This window comes from Melospiza georgiana, chromosome 1 (genome assembly GCF_028018845.1).
Source record: "Melospiza georgiana isolate bMelGeo1 chromosome 1, bMelGeo1.pri, whole genome shotgun sequence".
Lineage (NCBI taxonomy): Eukaryota > Metazoa > Chordata > Aves > Passeriformes > Passerellidae > Melospiza > Melospiza georgiana.
Window position 1 is genome coordinate 117,255,786 of NC_080430.1, and position 14,937 is coordinate 117,270,722.

At 37.5% G+C, this 14,937-nt stretch overlaps 1 protein-coding gene across 4 annotated transcripts in view; it reads right to left on the minus strand.

The window, feature by feature from the left end:
* Positions 1–14,937, minus strand: part of TOX (thymocyte selection associated high mobility group box) — a 217,579-nt gene that overhangs the window by 28,871 nt on the left and 173,771 nt on the right. For 3 of the 4 annotated variants that reach the window (XM_058036806.1, XM_058036798.1, XM_058036815.1), the window contains exons 4-5: positions 14,590–14,868; positions 7,800–8,030 (exon numbers count right to left, since the gene is read on the minus strand). In XM_058036806.1, coding sequence (XP_057892789.1) covers positions 7,800–8,030; positions 14,590–14,868 — 510 coding nt within the window. The remainder of the gene's footprint in view (positions 1–7,799; positions 8,031–14,589; positions 14,869–14,937) is intronic. The other variant, XM_058036825.1, reaches the window with a different exon arrangement.

Below are 14,937 nucleotides of genomic sequence, written 5' to 3' on the forward strand. Positions count from 1 at the left end.
ACAGGGCCCCATTTAATTGCACTTCCAAGGTAGCTTCAAGTTCCCTTACACTGTACAGCAAAGTGTGTAAAAAGGAGTGAGCATAAAGCCCTACTTTGTGCATGTAAATATAGATATATTATGTATAAATATAAATGTAAGTAGAAATAAAAATAAAAATAGAAATTAAATATATAACATATAAGGATACAATATATATAGTATATAACATATAATATAATATATATAATATATATAATACATAATTTGAATTTAGCCACGCTATTTAGTTCTTGTCTTTTTGGATCATAAATTCTTTGAGGTAGGCTTTATGCCTCCTGTGCTTTTCTATGTGCTCAATAATATGAAGTTCATTACAGATAGATAGATAGATAGATAGATAGATAGATAGATAGATAGATAGATAGATAGATATAGTTGAAATATACCTGTAGTGTCTTAAGCCAGGATTTTGTTCTGGTTAGCCATTTTTTCACAATGAACTTCCTCCCAACTTGCTTGTGGAGGATTATCAACACGTCACAACACAGTAAGCAGCAGGATTACTACCCTGTCACTTGTGGCTTGCACCCTTATTGCCTGAGGGGAACAGATCCCCCTTCCCCCAGTCATCATAAGAGCTCAAATGTCTGCAACCAAATTATTGCTTGGGACTACAGTCCCCTTTGTTTCTAGAGACGATCCTAGACTTGGAGACAGTGAACTAAACTGACTCATAATTTTAGGAGAAAAAGACACTTTCAGAATTTGTGTTTTATGGAAGTCTGCAAAAACTCTGTGTCTCCTAGATGACAAAGCAAATTACAAAGAACCATGCTACTTCCGTGGCTTTGCCTAAATAGATGGTACGAGGATGACAAAGAAAGGGAAATTTTCTGTTTATCTTGTGGATATCTCCTTAGAGCTGAGAGTTGCAAGCAAGTTATATTTTTCTTTTTAAAATGATGTAAAAGTGCCCACATTTGTTTTGGTAGAAGTGTTCCAGAAACCCCACAAAACAGTATATGCAAAAACCGTAAATCAAAAAGCAACATGACTGATTCTGTATTCTTGGTCTCTGCAGTGTTATATCCCATGGGAGTGTCATTTTCATGGACTACAGTTACAGGAATGTCATCTGATAAAATACAGTAGGCTCCAATCCAAAATTAAATTCCACATTCAGATTGTCATTCCTGGCCCTAAATATTTCAGCTCATAGAGAAAGCTTGTATTTTTTTCCAAGTGGGAGACATATCTCTAGTTTTAATCTCCTGATTTTGTATCAAAGTCACCTAGAGCTGCATACACTCATCTAAAATGTGGAGAAAGATATTCCCACAGCAGTCAGAAAAAAAAATCCTCAGAATTGCTTAATAGACATTGAAATATATTACCATTTGATTTTCAATCTAAGTACATACAGTAACAAAGAGGCCCAGGGCTAGCTATATGGCTCAGTAGTCTCTTTGACTGTAGAGCATGGAAAAGACACTGACGACATATCAGAGGCTTAGGAGAAAGAATTCTGTCTTTCTGGCATGTGGGGGGAAGATCACAGGCCAAATGCAGCTCTAGCACAAACAATGAGACTCCTGGAGAACACTGGAAATTGCAGCCATTTGTGCCAGGCCTAAATAATTTGACCTTACAGTCTTGATGCTTTCAGCTTACAGGAACAGGACTGCACACTTTATCAGAAACACACTGGATGGAAGTTGAGTACAAAACAAGTGACATTAAACACATGATTTATCTGATTATTATTTCCACCTGCTGGTACTCTTTTTTTTTTTTTTTTTTAAAGGATGTGAGCCTGAATGGAGATATAATAATTGGGCCTAAATCCAGTTTTGTATGCAAATGACATAAAAGTCAAGTTCCGATGAAAGTCAAATGTATGGCTAAAAGCTGGGGAAGAAGAATAAGCTGAAAATTAAATCTAATATTTATGCACATTGCTACAGCAGTATTTGAAACCCAGGGTCCTTTTGACCCATCTGCTTCCAAGTACAATAAGAAAGTGGAGTTAAAGTCAACATTTCATAACTCAGGGGCCTTGTGCAATATTTCTGTAGGAGCCAAGGTTGTTTTGTGCTGCAAATGGATGTTAGAAATCCACCCGGAGCAGAGGGTGTCTGGTGTTCCCTGTGACTTTACAGAGGGCCTGAAACATCTCCCCTCTAACCTCAATGGAAGTTAAGGGGTTCAAGGACTGGCCATGTAGATGCCAGGGTGGAAAAACCTCAAGATATAAATTTACTTATGTGTAAATAGACATGAGTTGTATCTGCACATAGTATGTGTCTATTATTGGCCTGTTTGTGTTCCAGCTCATTAATGATGCTTTCATTCCAGATGCTTTCAGAGGAAGGGAGAAGGAGAATACACCAGGATGAGGATCAGTTGTTTTGAAATCTTAACACCCCAGCCTAGGCCTTCAAAGGGTAGAGCTGCAATTCCAAAGAGGAATCTGTAAAGAAAAACAGTGCATCTCCCAAACACTCCTAAGATGCAAGACTGGTGAAAGCACATAGGTGCAAGTAGCTGGGAGGAGAGATGTAAAGTTGCTGTCTGTTGTGCCTATTCCAGAATCCATTTTGCTTATAATTCACTTTGGCAGTGTGCACACACAGATGTGCCTTCTCTTCCTATTCTCATTTACAAAAATAAAACAAAGCTAAACCTTGTGTGGTTGTTTATCTACTAAACTGGAGGTACATTCTCATCCTCTTACAATTGAGTTAGTTACTCCTTGGAGATTGCTTCATTAGCATGGAGCTAGGAAGGGTTTCTAAAGGGAGAATAAGAGATAAACAAATGCCTGTGTGAGTACCTCAGCATGTATAAGGGAAGAAATTGAAAATTTGTTTTTAAAATGATACTGACTACTTTGACTTCATGGTGTGCACATCTTCAGAAGCTGTTCCAGCAGCCAGTCCCCTGAGCTGTCTGACATCCTGGCACAGGGCACCCCTCATGCATGGCAATGCAATGGGAACACGATGGCTCTGCCAGCCCTGGGGTGGGTGATCTCATCTGTCATGTCAAGATCAGGGATGCCCCTGAGGAGGAGGATCTAGGTTGGGTGTTCCCAAAGGACCGGTGGAGTCAAGGCCTCTTGAAACACTGATCTTGGATGCACTTTGATCTGACTTGCGGTGTTTCACACAGAAGCTCTGGAGATATGAGGTGTTGGCCAGCATTGCTTGTAAATCCCCTCCTGATCTACCTGGTTCATCCCAGCAGTGGATAATCTGCTGCTATGTCTAAAACATCCCTGTGGTCAACAGAAAAACTTATTAAACATGTTTTGTTATTTTTCATGGCAAAATTAGTCTGGGTTCTTTTACAGACAACATAAAAACCCCTGAAAGCTTGGGGATTATAGTGAAAATGTTAACAGCACCAAAAACATTGACACTAATGCACAGGGACTTAGTTTTACATAGGTATTGGTAACGTACAATCCAATTCCATCAGATATTAAAGAATAAACTGCAGCTTTTATCTAGTGGGTCTTTGAGCACCAATGAGGAGTAAATGATTTGATTTTGTGAGCTCGGAGGATTTGTCAGCTGCCTCATATGTATAATTCTGGCTCTTCATATTCCTGCTGCTTCTAATTTAGCAGGACAGGCTCATAATTGAAGCAAATTAACTATTTACACTTGCCACTTCTACCAGGGGAAGAGGACACATCAGCAGGAAAGAATGAGTGGGAAATTAAATTCTTCCCACTTGTGTCAGATCTGCCCTTATATAAACACATTAACAGTAATTTCATGAGGCGTCAACCGTAGGAATAAATACTGAGGGATAAAATAATGAGGTGTTGCTATTGAGCTGAACTGTTGCAGTTAATATTACTGTCTATGAATTATGCAGCCTGAAAGAAAGCATCTGTCACAGCGCTCAAACAGTCACTTCACCTGCTTCTTCTGATTGCTGAGTTTTGGGTGAATCCCTCCTTCTCCCAGCTGTAGGACCAGGGCAATGTTGAAGCAAACACACAGGAACACATACACACACACACACAAGTATGCACACTGAGCTGTTCATAGGAGGCCAAATTAATTCCTACTAGAATTCCAGTTAAGTCACTGAAGTAACACCAGAGATTAATTTTGTTGAATGTTGAATAGACATTCAATTCCATTTTTAGAATAACAGAACATTTATTAAGGTCTTTGGCTGAAGTTTTAAAGTTACACTAATGTAAACAAGAACATTTTGTTTGTAATTTGCCACATCTATTACAGCTTTACTAGGACTCCAATTAGAAACTTAAGGTTCATTTAGTACACGCACATCTGGTACTGATTTAAAATTACTTTCCTTTTTCATCTAAGGACAGAAAATGACCTAAATAGCCTTTTTACCCAGTTTAAACCAGTGTTCTGTCTGAAAGCCAGTGACTCAAACATTTAGCATGCTGATCCCTTTTTCCTGGGGGCTGTTTATCTCCCCTTTGCAGTAAAAAAGTGTGGAAAGGGCAAAGATGCACACAGATAGGCCACAGAAATGGGATGCACAGAAGAATGGTACTACAGAGAAAACAGTGTTTGTGATCATAGGACAGGAACTGAAAAAAAATATCCCAGTGCTATGGCTACAGCATTGAGGAGAATGTACCTCAACACACTACTGCACAACTGTGAACAGCTGCCTACTGCTCACAGATTTATTAATCCGAACAATTTTAGAAAGCTTTTACAGTGAAAAATGAAGAACAGTGCCTGCTTCTGATCACGTTTAATTATTGACTCTATCCAGAATTTGAGAAGTCGGTGACAAAGTCCACCGTGACCACTGAACTCCTTTTAACTTCTAGACTCTGTAGATAGAGTTGGACAAATAGAAAAAAGGCATGCACCAGCATTGTTTGCAAATGGGCTTTTTACATACAGAAATTAATGGGAAGATATGATTCAAAAATTCAAATATCTTCATATGATAAATTAAGAGGGAAGTACACTGGTATCTGCTTTAGTCTAATGAATTGCATTATTCTCATGGTGAGAGTATCAGAGTGCAATCCATTTTAAGCATAACCCTCCCCTAACTTCAGTAAGCACCCACAGTCAGGTAGTTCATAACACCATTTCCTTTTTTGTCATTCAAATCCTATTTTCTCAAATAGCACCTTCCTAGTTTTTCACAGTTTGAAAGACAGAGGTGGTTATAGCACAAGGCTTTTCAATATGCCAGGTTATCAAAATTTTGTTGCAAAGTCTTGGACATATATTGCCCTTAGGTCATTATTGCACTGAGTTTCTATATTTTTATTTATTCTGTGGTCAATCTTCAGGAGTAAACAAGAAAAATTCTATGCATTTCAGAAAAAATGGCTCAGATCACAGCAACAAAGAAGATTTCATTTTAGCATGAAAACATGAGGCTATTCTTCTTTCTCAAAAGCTGCATTATGTTCTACTTTCTGATTCATTTATATTTACTATTTAAATAGGAAAAGGAGTTCCAATTCAGGAAACATAATTTGGAAATATATTTCTATTTAAATTCCAGAATAAGCATTAGCTTCCAAAACATAAGCCAGAAGCTTTGTGATAATTGAATCCTTTTCAACAAGTATAATTCATCAATAAAGTTGTCCTTTAATGATGTTACTGTTTCTTTATTTAACTATTTTTGAATTTCTGAAGCTTCTTCAATGCCAAATACCAAATACTACATAAATAATTTGTATTTTTAGAGTCCAATTTTCCTACCAGAGACATAGATTTCACAGCAGTTACTAATGCTCTGGATCTGAAAAATTAAGCCTTTAAAATACAGGCTATCTAGTCAGTTAAGATGTCTTGTAATCATTACTATTAGATCCCTAATGGAAAAAAAATTAGTTTAAATTTATTGTAGAAAATAGGATTGCCAATTTTATTTTTTTTTAATGGGAACTGTCTTTTATTATTTTTGTACAGTGCTAAATTAGAAAGGGTTTCGGCCTGGAATTTAAAAAATGTGCTTAATAGATGATAATGGATAGGCAAAATGAGTAAAAAAGCAATGAAGATATGCTAACCCAAACTTTTTAAAGAACTGGCTTAAAAAACATAGTTACAGCCGTTTTTATATGCATGTGTCATATGGGTTCCAAAATGCATCATTTATCTGTGTTTCAACTTAGATTAACAGCAACAGAGACAAGGAAAAAAAAATTTGCTCTGTTCTTACATCATACGACTTATTCAAATTTTGCTCTCAACCATGAATAGGAAATTTAAGTTAAGCTGGAAATTTAGGGTTTCATGCATTTTTGTTACACATTTCTATGGAAGAACTTTAATATTTTGGTGGTAGTACTCACATGACAAGCCCAAAGGAAACGTGCATTTTATGCAATTAACAGTCTTTTAGGTTGGCCATTGCTGGGCATATTAAAAAAGGGAAAAGAAAGATACAACACGAGAAAATAACTGTAATTTGCCAGCCCAAGTGACTTTTCTGATACCTGTGTTCAGAAAGTTACTTTTCTTCCAGCCAAACCTTCCAAACATGGGCCTTATTCATTGGTAGACAAAGATAACAAGAGGTTTTATTTTATTTTTTTTTAGTTAGTCAGTGAGTGCCAAATCTTGGTTCTTTTTACACTGGTATATTTAGCAACGATCTAGATGTACTTACACCACCCAGTTATTAGCAAAGTAACCCTTTTTTTTTTTTCCCAAGCCCAAATAATTTTACCTACCAATAAATCATTAAAAAGTTTTCTTTAATTCTTAGTTTTTTAACTGCAATTTTGTAACACCAGTGCATGAATGAAGGAGATTCAGTTCATTCCCAGTACCTTTCCACTCTCTGTGCTAACATCAATCCCAGTCCAGCTCTCCTGTAGCCAATATAACTCTCACCCAGAACATCCTTTCCTTCCATATCTGTTTCTTTCTTAAAGTTCCCGTTCCTTCATCAATCCAATCCATTCTGCTGGCAGTTAGTAAAAATGAAACAAGAAGAAGAAGAAGAAGAAGAAGAAGAAGAAGAAGAAGAAGAAGAAGAAGAAGAAGAAGAAGAAGAAGAACAAGAACAAGAACAAGAACAAGAACAAGAACAAGAACAAGAACAAGAAGAAGAAGGAGAGCAATGGTATGCTACAGTGTGGATCCATGGTATTTGCCAGCTGTCACCACTTCAATGTGATGATCTTCCAGAGTTGCCCACTTTTACACAACTTTGCCTGACTTGGAATTATTTCTGCAACGTTTCAGGTCCAGCTCTGCTGGCCTCGTTGCAGAACCAAAGCCTTCCATGGAAGACAGAAGCAACCTTGGGAAGTGATTTCCACAGCCCACATACATGCTAGAGGATGCCCTTTGCCAGCATCCACCCTAGCTCTCTTTGGGTCAACTCATCACTAACTTCTTTTATAAAAGCCAGGTGGTTTGGGAGCAAATGTGAGTCCAGTTTTACTCCTGGCATCATGGGATCATGGAGAAGGGAAACATCTGCAAGTGGGAGCTCAGATATTCTAAGTTTTGGCAGCAAGGCCCCTGTACACAGCAGTTTCATATACAGGGCAATGACATTGCAAAATCCTAGGACCACAGATTTCAGCATAAAACATTCCTAAATATAATCCTAAAACTTGTGCCACATCCCAAAACAAGGTAAATTCTTCTAGTGGTTTCATACAGATAAAATAAAATTATACTCTCCTTATCTCAGCCTCTTTAAATCATATTCCTGAGATGGCACATATTCAAGTTTCATCCTGGCTAACAAAAGAAGCTGCCTACAGTGCTCAGATGACCCTGATAACACTTTTCTGAAACAAAGCCTCTGAGCTACAGAACATATTGTACCTGTTTTTGTTCTTCTCCTAAGCCATCCCACATTGAAGCTACAATTTTAGAGACTTCACCGAAAGTAGCATTGGGGTTTTGGCCCTTGATGGCTGCTTGAGTGTCTCGAAAGAATAATGCATAGGCAGACACAGGCTTCTGTGGCTCATTTGGGTCCTTCTTCTTCTTCTTTTTGGGAGTTTTGGGTTTCTTTCCTATATCTGAAGCAGGTCTCTTCTCGCCACCGTTGACCTGTAACATAAAATGAGGAAAGTACTATTAAAAAAAGCCAGTTTAATTCATTCCAACCACTGTTACAGCCTCTGTGATGCAAAAACTTTGGATTTGGCATGCAGAAATGGAATTTTTATTGTTATCTTTGACATTCCAAATGTTGACACTATCTGCATTAGTCACGTGCATAAAATTCACTATAAGTATTTTGGATAATGATTTATATTCCTCTTTCAAATAATTGCTATAATCTCTATCTGGTCATCTTTTCACCTTTTCTAAGTTTTATTGCTAGTGGCTATAGCAAGAAAATGATGAGAAAATTAAAATGAAATTAGTTTCTCTATAGCCTGAGTATCAGTTCAACAACATGAACCATCTGCAGACAGCAGAAACACTGTCATTTCTACCTTTTGCTAATTCTCATCTTTCCCCAGAATGACCCCAGACCACTGTTCAAATCAATTTCTTCTGCAGCTGGTGGTACATCTTCCAGGGACTTCGGAGAAAATCTGATTTTGAACCAAAAAATTCAAGTTACAGACATTCCCCTACACACTTTCTAATTAAAGTCTGAAGAAACAAACCTTTACCAGTATAGACAGTTTAGAGCCCTTTAAAGGAACAGTTTTGACCTATCTGGATTTGGCTGAGTAGTTTTTATATCTGCTCATGTAAAAGCAAATGGTTTGAGGAAGGGAGTGAAAGAGGAATGGTGTATGGAGGAAAGCTCATGTGCTTTATTTATACACCACCTGAAAAAAAGCCCCCACATGAGCATTTGGATACCAAAGCACCCAATTTTCCTAGTGAAGTTGGTGAAAGGTCTGGAGCCCAAGCCTTGTGAGGAGCAGTTGAGGAATCAGGGGTTGTTTAGCCTGGACGAAAGAAGGCTCAGTAGAGACCTCATCACTCTCTACAACTGCTTGAAAGAAGGTTGTAGCAAAGTGAACGTTGGGCTCTTGACCCAAGCTACAAGCCAACCAAGAATGAGAGGAAATGGCCTCAAGTTGCCCCTGGGGAAGTTTAGATTGGATATGAGGAAAAAACTCTTCACCAAAAAGATTGTCAGGCATTGGAACAGGCTTCCCAGGGAAGTGGTGGAGTCACTCTCCCCAGAGGCATTTAAGAGATGTCTAGATGTGGGCTCCAGGGCGCATGGTTTAATGGTGAGCTTGGAAATATGAGGTTAACAATTCAACATCATGATCTTAAAGGCCTTTTCCAACCTAAATTATTCTAGGATTCTATGACTTACAAGCACGTAAAGGGACAATAACCTGATTCTTCAACACATTGGAACTCCATGGCAAAGTAGCTTTCCTTGACATGATCACTTAATTTACTGTATCTGTAGAAATGGTGTGTGATCTTACAAGTGGGTTCAAACACTTTTTTCTTTTGTTGGCATGACCAAAACACTGTGCATCATAAGCATTTTTAAGAGAAGAGAAGATCAAGAGCATAAATGGTATGCTCTAGGCTAAGGATCTACTAGGCATGACTTCTTTCACTTCCTTCTATTATTATTTTTTAATAATGTGTATCAAGTGGCACAGGAGGATACAGGTGTTCAAATCATTGAACTGCACGAGGAAAATGGCTGGAAATTCACATTTTGAGAAAAATGACTTTTTAATTTTCCTATATGCCTCAATATGTGGTGTCCAACAGAAGTCAAGTGACTACAGTGAAAAATCTGAATCTCTGTGGCTTACTAAAAACAGCAACAAAGTAATGACCAGAACTTGAAAATGAAGTTACTTGGTTTTTTGATCATTATGTTACAATAGCTGCAACTTTAATACAAAGTTAATTGACATGCAGCCTATTGTCAGGATTTGGAAAATATGGAAAAACAAAATACCCTTTATTAAGTTATCCAGCTTTTTGTCTCTTGCTATTTTTTAATTCTACAGGATACACAAAACTAGCAGTTAAAGTACAATTAACTAGGGGTGTAATTTGAGAACATTAGTCTGAACTTTTCAGAAGTCCAGTGCAACTGGAACTCCATGAGCAAGAAGACTTTGAAATAATTACCTCTATAGTTAAAATTTTTCCTGTGTGATTCACTAACATTTTTCTCCTTTCAGTTTACTTTTGAACCAATGGGATTTAAAAGTTCTCTGTATGTTAGGATACCATATTACTTTAACTACCCTTAAACTAGGTGATATACTACAGAAACTAGTGTAAGTGCCTTCTGGTAAGCTGTTTTGTGAAGAGCTCTAAAAACTTATTCTCCAACCTTAATGATCAAGAGACTTTGAAAACCCACTGTTAAAAACAGAGTACTCACAGGGGAAATTCTGTTTGTCTTATATGAAAATAACGAAATAAAAAGAATACCAGAATTCCAGTACTAATAACCTTGCAAATGGCTGAGATGATGGTCTACCTTATGCTCCCATCAGTCTATCAGCTTCATAGACTCCACTTCTAACCACCAAAGCAGAGACAGATGGAAAATAAAATAAAAACCATATATATTCTGCTAGGCATAGACTTGTGCCTCAAAATCCCTGGAGGTGTAGTTAGCTCATGGTAATCCACCTCCTGTCATGGCTTATTGCTTAATTATGGTGATGTATTTAACTTATTTATCACAAGAAAGCAATAATCTTTCACTTTAAAAAAGTGTATATTCACCATGTTGCACACGTAATAGATCACAAGAATATCTAGTGCAGGATTTAAAACTATCAAGTCAGGCACATCATTGATATCTAAATGTCCCTTGAGAACCTGGAAAATGTCTATAAGCATATTTAAAATAAACTGCAATAGTACCAAAGCCTTTAATGGAGCTAGGAGAGCTGTTTTATGCACACTATCTTGCAGTAATCGCTGTAGTTTAAAATAGATTTTAATCAAGCACCATCTGCATAATAGGCTGAACAGACAACACAGAATTCCACTTATAACTCCTATCATATAAAGTAAATATTGTAAAACCTCTGCCACATAAGGAGAATATGCTGCAGCAGTTCTTTAGTAATTGTATTTCTGTTATTTAATTCTTGCTACTTGCAGTCCTCTTGCTATCTTTCCTCTAAAATACATTATTTGAATTTCTCCCATAAGTGATATGCAAATTAACACGGAAGAAGACCCTGTTATCCATCTATGAAGAAATACTTATTTACAAACCAGTAATGTTTCCAGCAGCTCACAATTATGCTTGGCAATAATGAAGTACAAGTTTAACAATTCAACAGTGTGAATTATGGCAAGAATTACAGAAATATAATATTGCAATGTTGAGGTGGTCAAAGTAAGGCATGTGCTAAGTGGTGACTTTGTTTAGGATGTTTTTATAGTTACTTACAACTACTCATTTTTAGTAGTTCTCCCTTTTTTCTGCTTCTAACAATAGCCCCACATAGGAGATTTGTGAGAATTAAGGAGCCTTAGTGATGTGCACTCTTTGCAGAGACAATACCCTCAGTCTGAGGCTACATTTCACAGTTCCATGGTCTTAGCAGCTCCCTGAATGTATATCCAGCCTTACAACTATGCTACAGTTGTCACTGATCTCATGGTCAAGCCACCTCAGCTGTCCTGCCTTTAGAGCAATAGCATGAAGGGAAACTGAGCCCTCTACAATGCAGCTCCTTTCCCTTTCTTTGAGCCAGGAAATATAGGACAGTTGAAGTCTGAACAGCCTATATGAAAGAGTTTTTATGAGAATGAGTATTACCAAATAACATTTAGCAGCTGCTGCCATTAGTTCTGTGTATGTTGGATAAGGCTTACAACAATTCGAATATTTATCATGGTATGAACATCCACAAAGCTCAGTACACGAACAATTACATCAGTTTGTAAAGCTTAATACTGGAATTTGGAATATACATATTGAGCTGAAATGGTCATTTCCTTCATTCATGGAAACCAGTGGTTCACAGGGCAACAATTATATTTTTTTCCAAATGTGTATGCAAAGCATGTATTTTTCGCACCTTCCATCATGCTCTTTCTATAAATTCATATAAATATTAACAGGATATTGAGATGTCTGTAATTTTTTTTTTTTTTTTTTTGAGATAGGAGTAGGTATAGTTTTCAGGGACCTGTCTGCCAAAAATGCTATGAAAAGACCAGTGCCTTCTCTTCCACACATTTCAGTTGGCATAAACTGGGAGAGGTCTTACATCTCTGACTGCACAAAAAGTGAACTACAACAGCAACCCTATCACTGCAGCATTTGTATTGCTAACAAAGGACTGGCTAATGAGCTCTGGCCCTGATCTATTAAATAATACCACACATCTGCATGATAGTTTATATATCAAAGAGAAGAATCCAAATTTCGCAAAGTTATACTCAGTTAAAAGACAGGTGTTCTCACAAGAGACAGAACAGTCAATCTATCTGCTCCTGTCCCCATCCAGTGCCTTCTTTCACTTAGAAGTGGATTTCTGGAGTGAGACCTTTAACAGGCCCCACCAAAGCAACTCTGATAAAATGTAATACTGTTGTATCTGGGGAGAAAGATCTCCACAGAAAATTGATTTATTTTGAGTATTCTTGGCCACTCACTGGCAGCTTCCAGGAAGAGCAATGTGCCAAAAAGATACGCAGTGGAGAGCTTTAAATCTTGAGGTACAACAAGACACTTAGGCTAATTATTCAACCCCTTTTGTCTTTTACAGAGGGCACTACAGAACCATTGCATGGGGTCAGGTGTGCCAGCCCATGGCCTGTCTCCACTGGTGGCCAGCCTCAGGTGTTCTCACAAAGCCCTAAGAAATCCCACAGAGACATGTATAGCATTATCTGCTCCCCATCAAGCTTGCTGTTTAAACCATACGTGATGGAGAAGACTTTAAGCCTCTGTCAATATTAACCAAATGTAATATCCTTTTAAACTTTTCTCTTAGCAGTGAAATTATAAATATAATTTTAAGGCAATGTATCTACTTTAGCACACTGGATTTAATTTTGTGTCATGCATTGTGCCATTTGTCATCTTTTTCTGCTTAGACTAAGCATAAGATAATTTTAAAGAGGGTAACATCCTTATTAAAAGTTGAATGCTATATATATTTGGTTTTCATAAGGAAAATAGTCTGCAGTGCTTTGTATTCCTCTATTAAAAACATTAGCTTCAGATAACTACTGCTTGCTTTAAACCACAGCCCTACACTTTTGTTAGCACAAAGTGCTACAGTCAAAAGGTACATGAAAAATATCGATTAATAACTGAAATACTTGATAGAAGTAGAAAGGAAATCCAAATTATTTGAATGGATATTTTCTCCAGAAGTTTAGAGCATCTTGCACACTCCCAGCAATGTAAAAATATTAGCAATGCAAAAGAAGTAGCAAATAAGTTATTCTGAAAAAGTAAAGGCTGCCTGGAATTATTTTTACATAACTGTATTCTAAAGTCTCCCTTAGTAAGGAAGTGCTCATTTAAAATGTATGAATTATTCAGTAATTTTTAAAACCTAAAGTTTGTGAAATCAGGGGAATGTCCTGAAATAAAACTTTTTCAGAATTTATTCAAAATGTAGTAAAACATATGTCTCCAATTACATGATTATTTTATAGCTGGAGGCATGAAAAACAATATAATGTTAAAACAAATCAGACTCACATTTCTTGACTGGATTATACCTCCTCAGTGACTCACAATATGTTTTCTTCACATTCCCTGCAAGTCTGCAACTTTTCCCCACCAGACATGTCTGTGGCACACTCTGCACTGCACGTGGCACACTCTGCACTGCAGGAGTGCTCTAAGAGGGCTGCTTTTTTCTAGTGACCACAAAACAGAGCTAAGCAGGTCCCCAGCTTCAACATGCTTTATTACTTGTTTAAGGGATGACTTAGTACAAAGTCCCAGTCTTCCTGTGCCTCAGCTGTTCTGTCTGCAAAATTAAGATAATAGGCTTGTGTATTTCTGGGAGGTTTTCAGGATTTTGGGAGATTTGGGAGATTTTTGTATGCGAAACCTGCTATATAGATTGACATTTATCCTTTCAAGAAATTTATTATGTAAATTTCTCTTATCACTTCATTCCTGCACTGACATGAAAATGAAGCTTAAACATGTCATGATGAAGTGTCAGCACCTCTCAAAAGTATGAATGCATACAGGGTCTTCCAGATTTTCAAGGTAAGGTTTTTAAAGTTCATAGGATCTTTCTGTTCTGGTTGCTATGATGTTCTGTTTACACATCCTGTGACCAAGTGGCAAAGACTAGCATATTGCACAGACTGTTCATACTTTTTATAGCAGTAACTTGATCTTTAACTGGGAACAAACATCCCTGCTATGCAAGTGAGAAATCTCAACCCTAAAGTCCTAAAGGAATGACTATCCTTTCTCCTTTCAGTGTCCAACAGTATTCCAGTTTGTTCTCACAAAGAGGAATGATGAAATTTACTCAAGCTGCCTGAAGAATTGCCTGGATATTGTAAGTTCTGTATTCATAACCCTTTATTCACTTCAGTGAACCACCAATCATGTATAAAGTATCACCTTAATAACTGTGGCCATATCATTCATTTAGCAGGTCCTAAAAATATCCACCATTTACACAGCAATCCTAGCATCTAAGCCTACCTTAGAGCTATCTTCTCCTTCATCTTCATGGACTGAACTGGATGGTGAAGGAGTTGCAGATTTGCTTCCAGGTGGAGAGGGCGAGTTGTGAGGAACACTGTTTCCACCCATATTCAAACCAAGCTGTGCACTGAGCTGGGACTGGTTAATAGTAGTCAGATGCCCGTGCTGCATCATTCCTGGCTGCCTAATATCTGCAGGTTGAACCCTTGGCCTCATGGTTGCCATCTGAGGATGGGAACTATACTGGGCTCCTTCTGTATTCCGTAAATCTTGCATCTACAAGAGGAAAAAAACTGTATTAAGCATATCACTAATAAAGTGTTCTGTTCCTTTAGACCTTCCAGG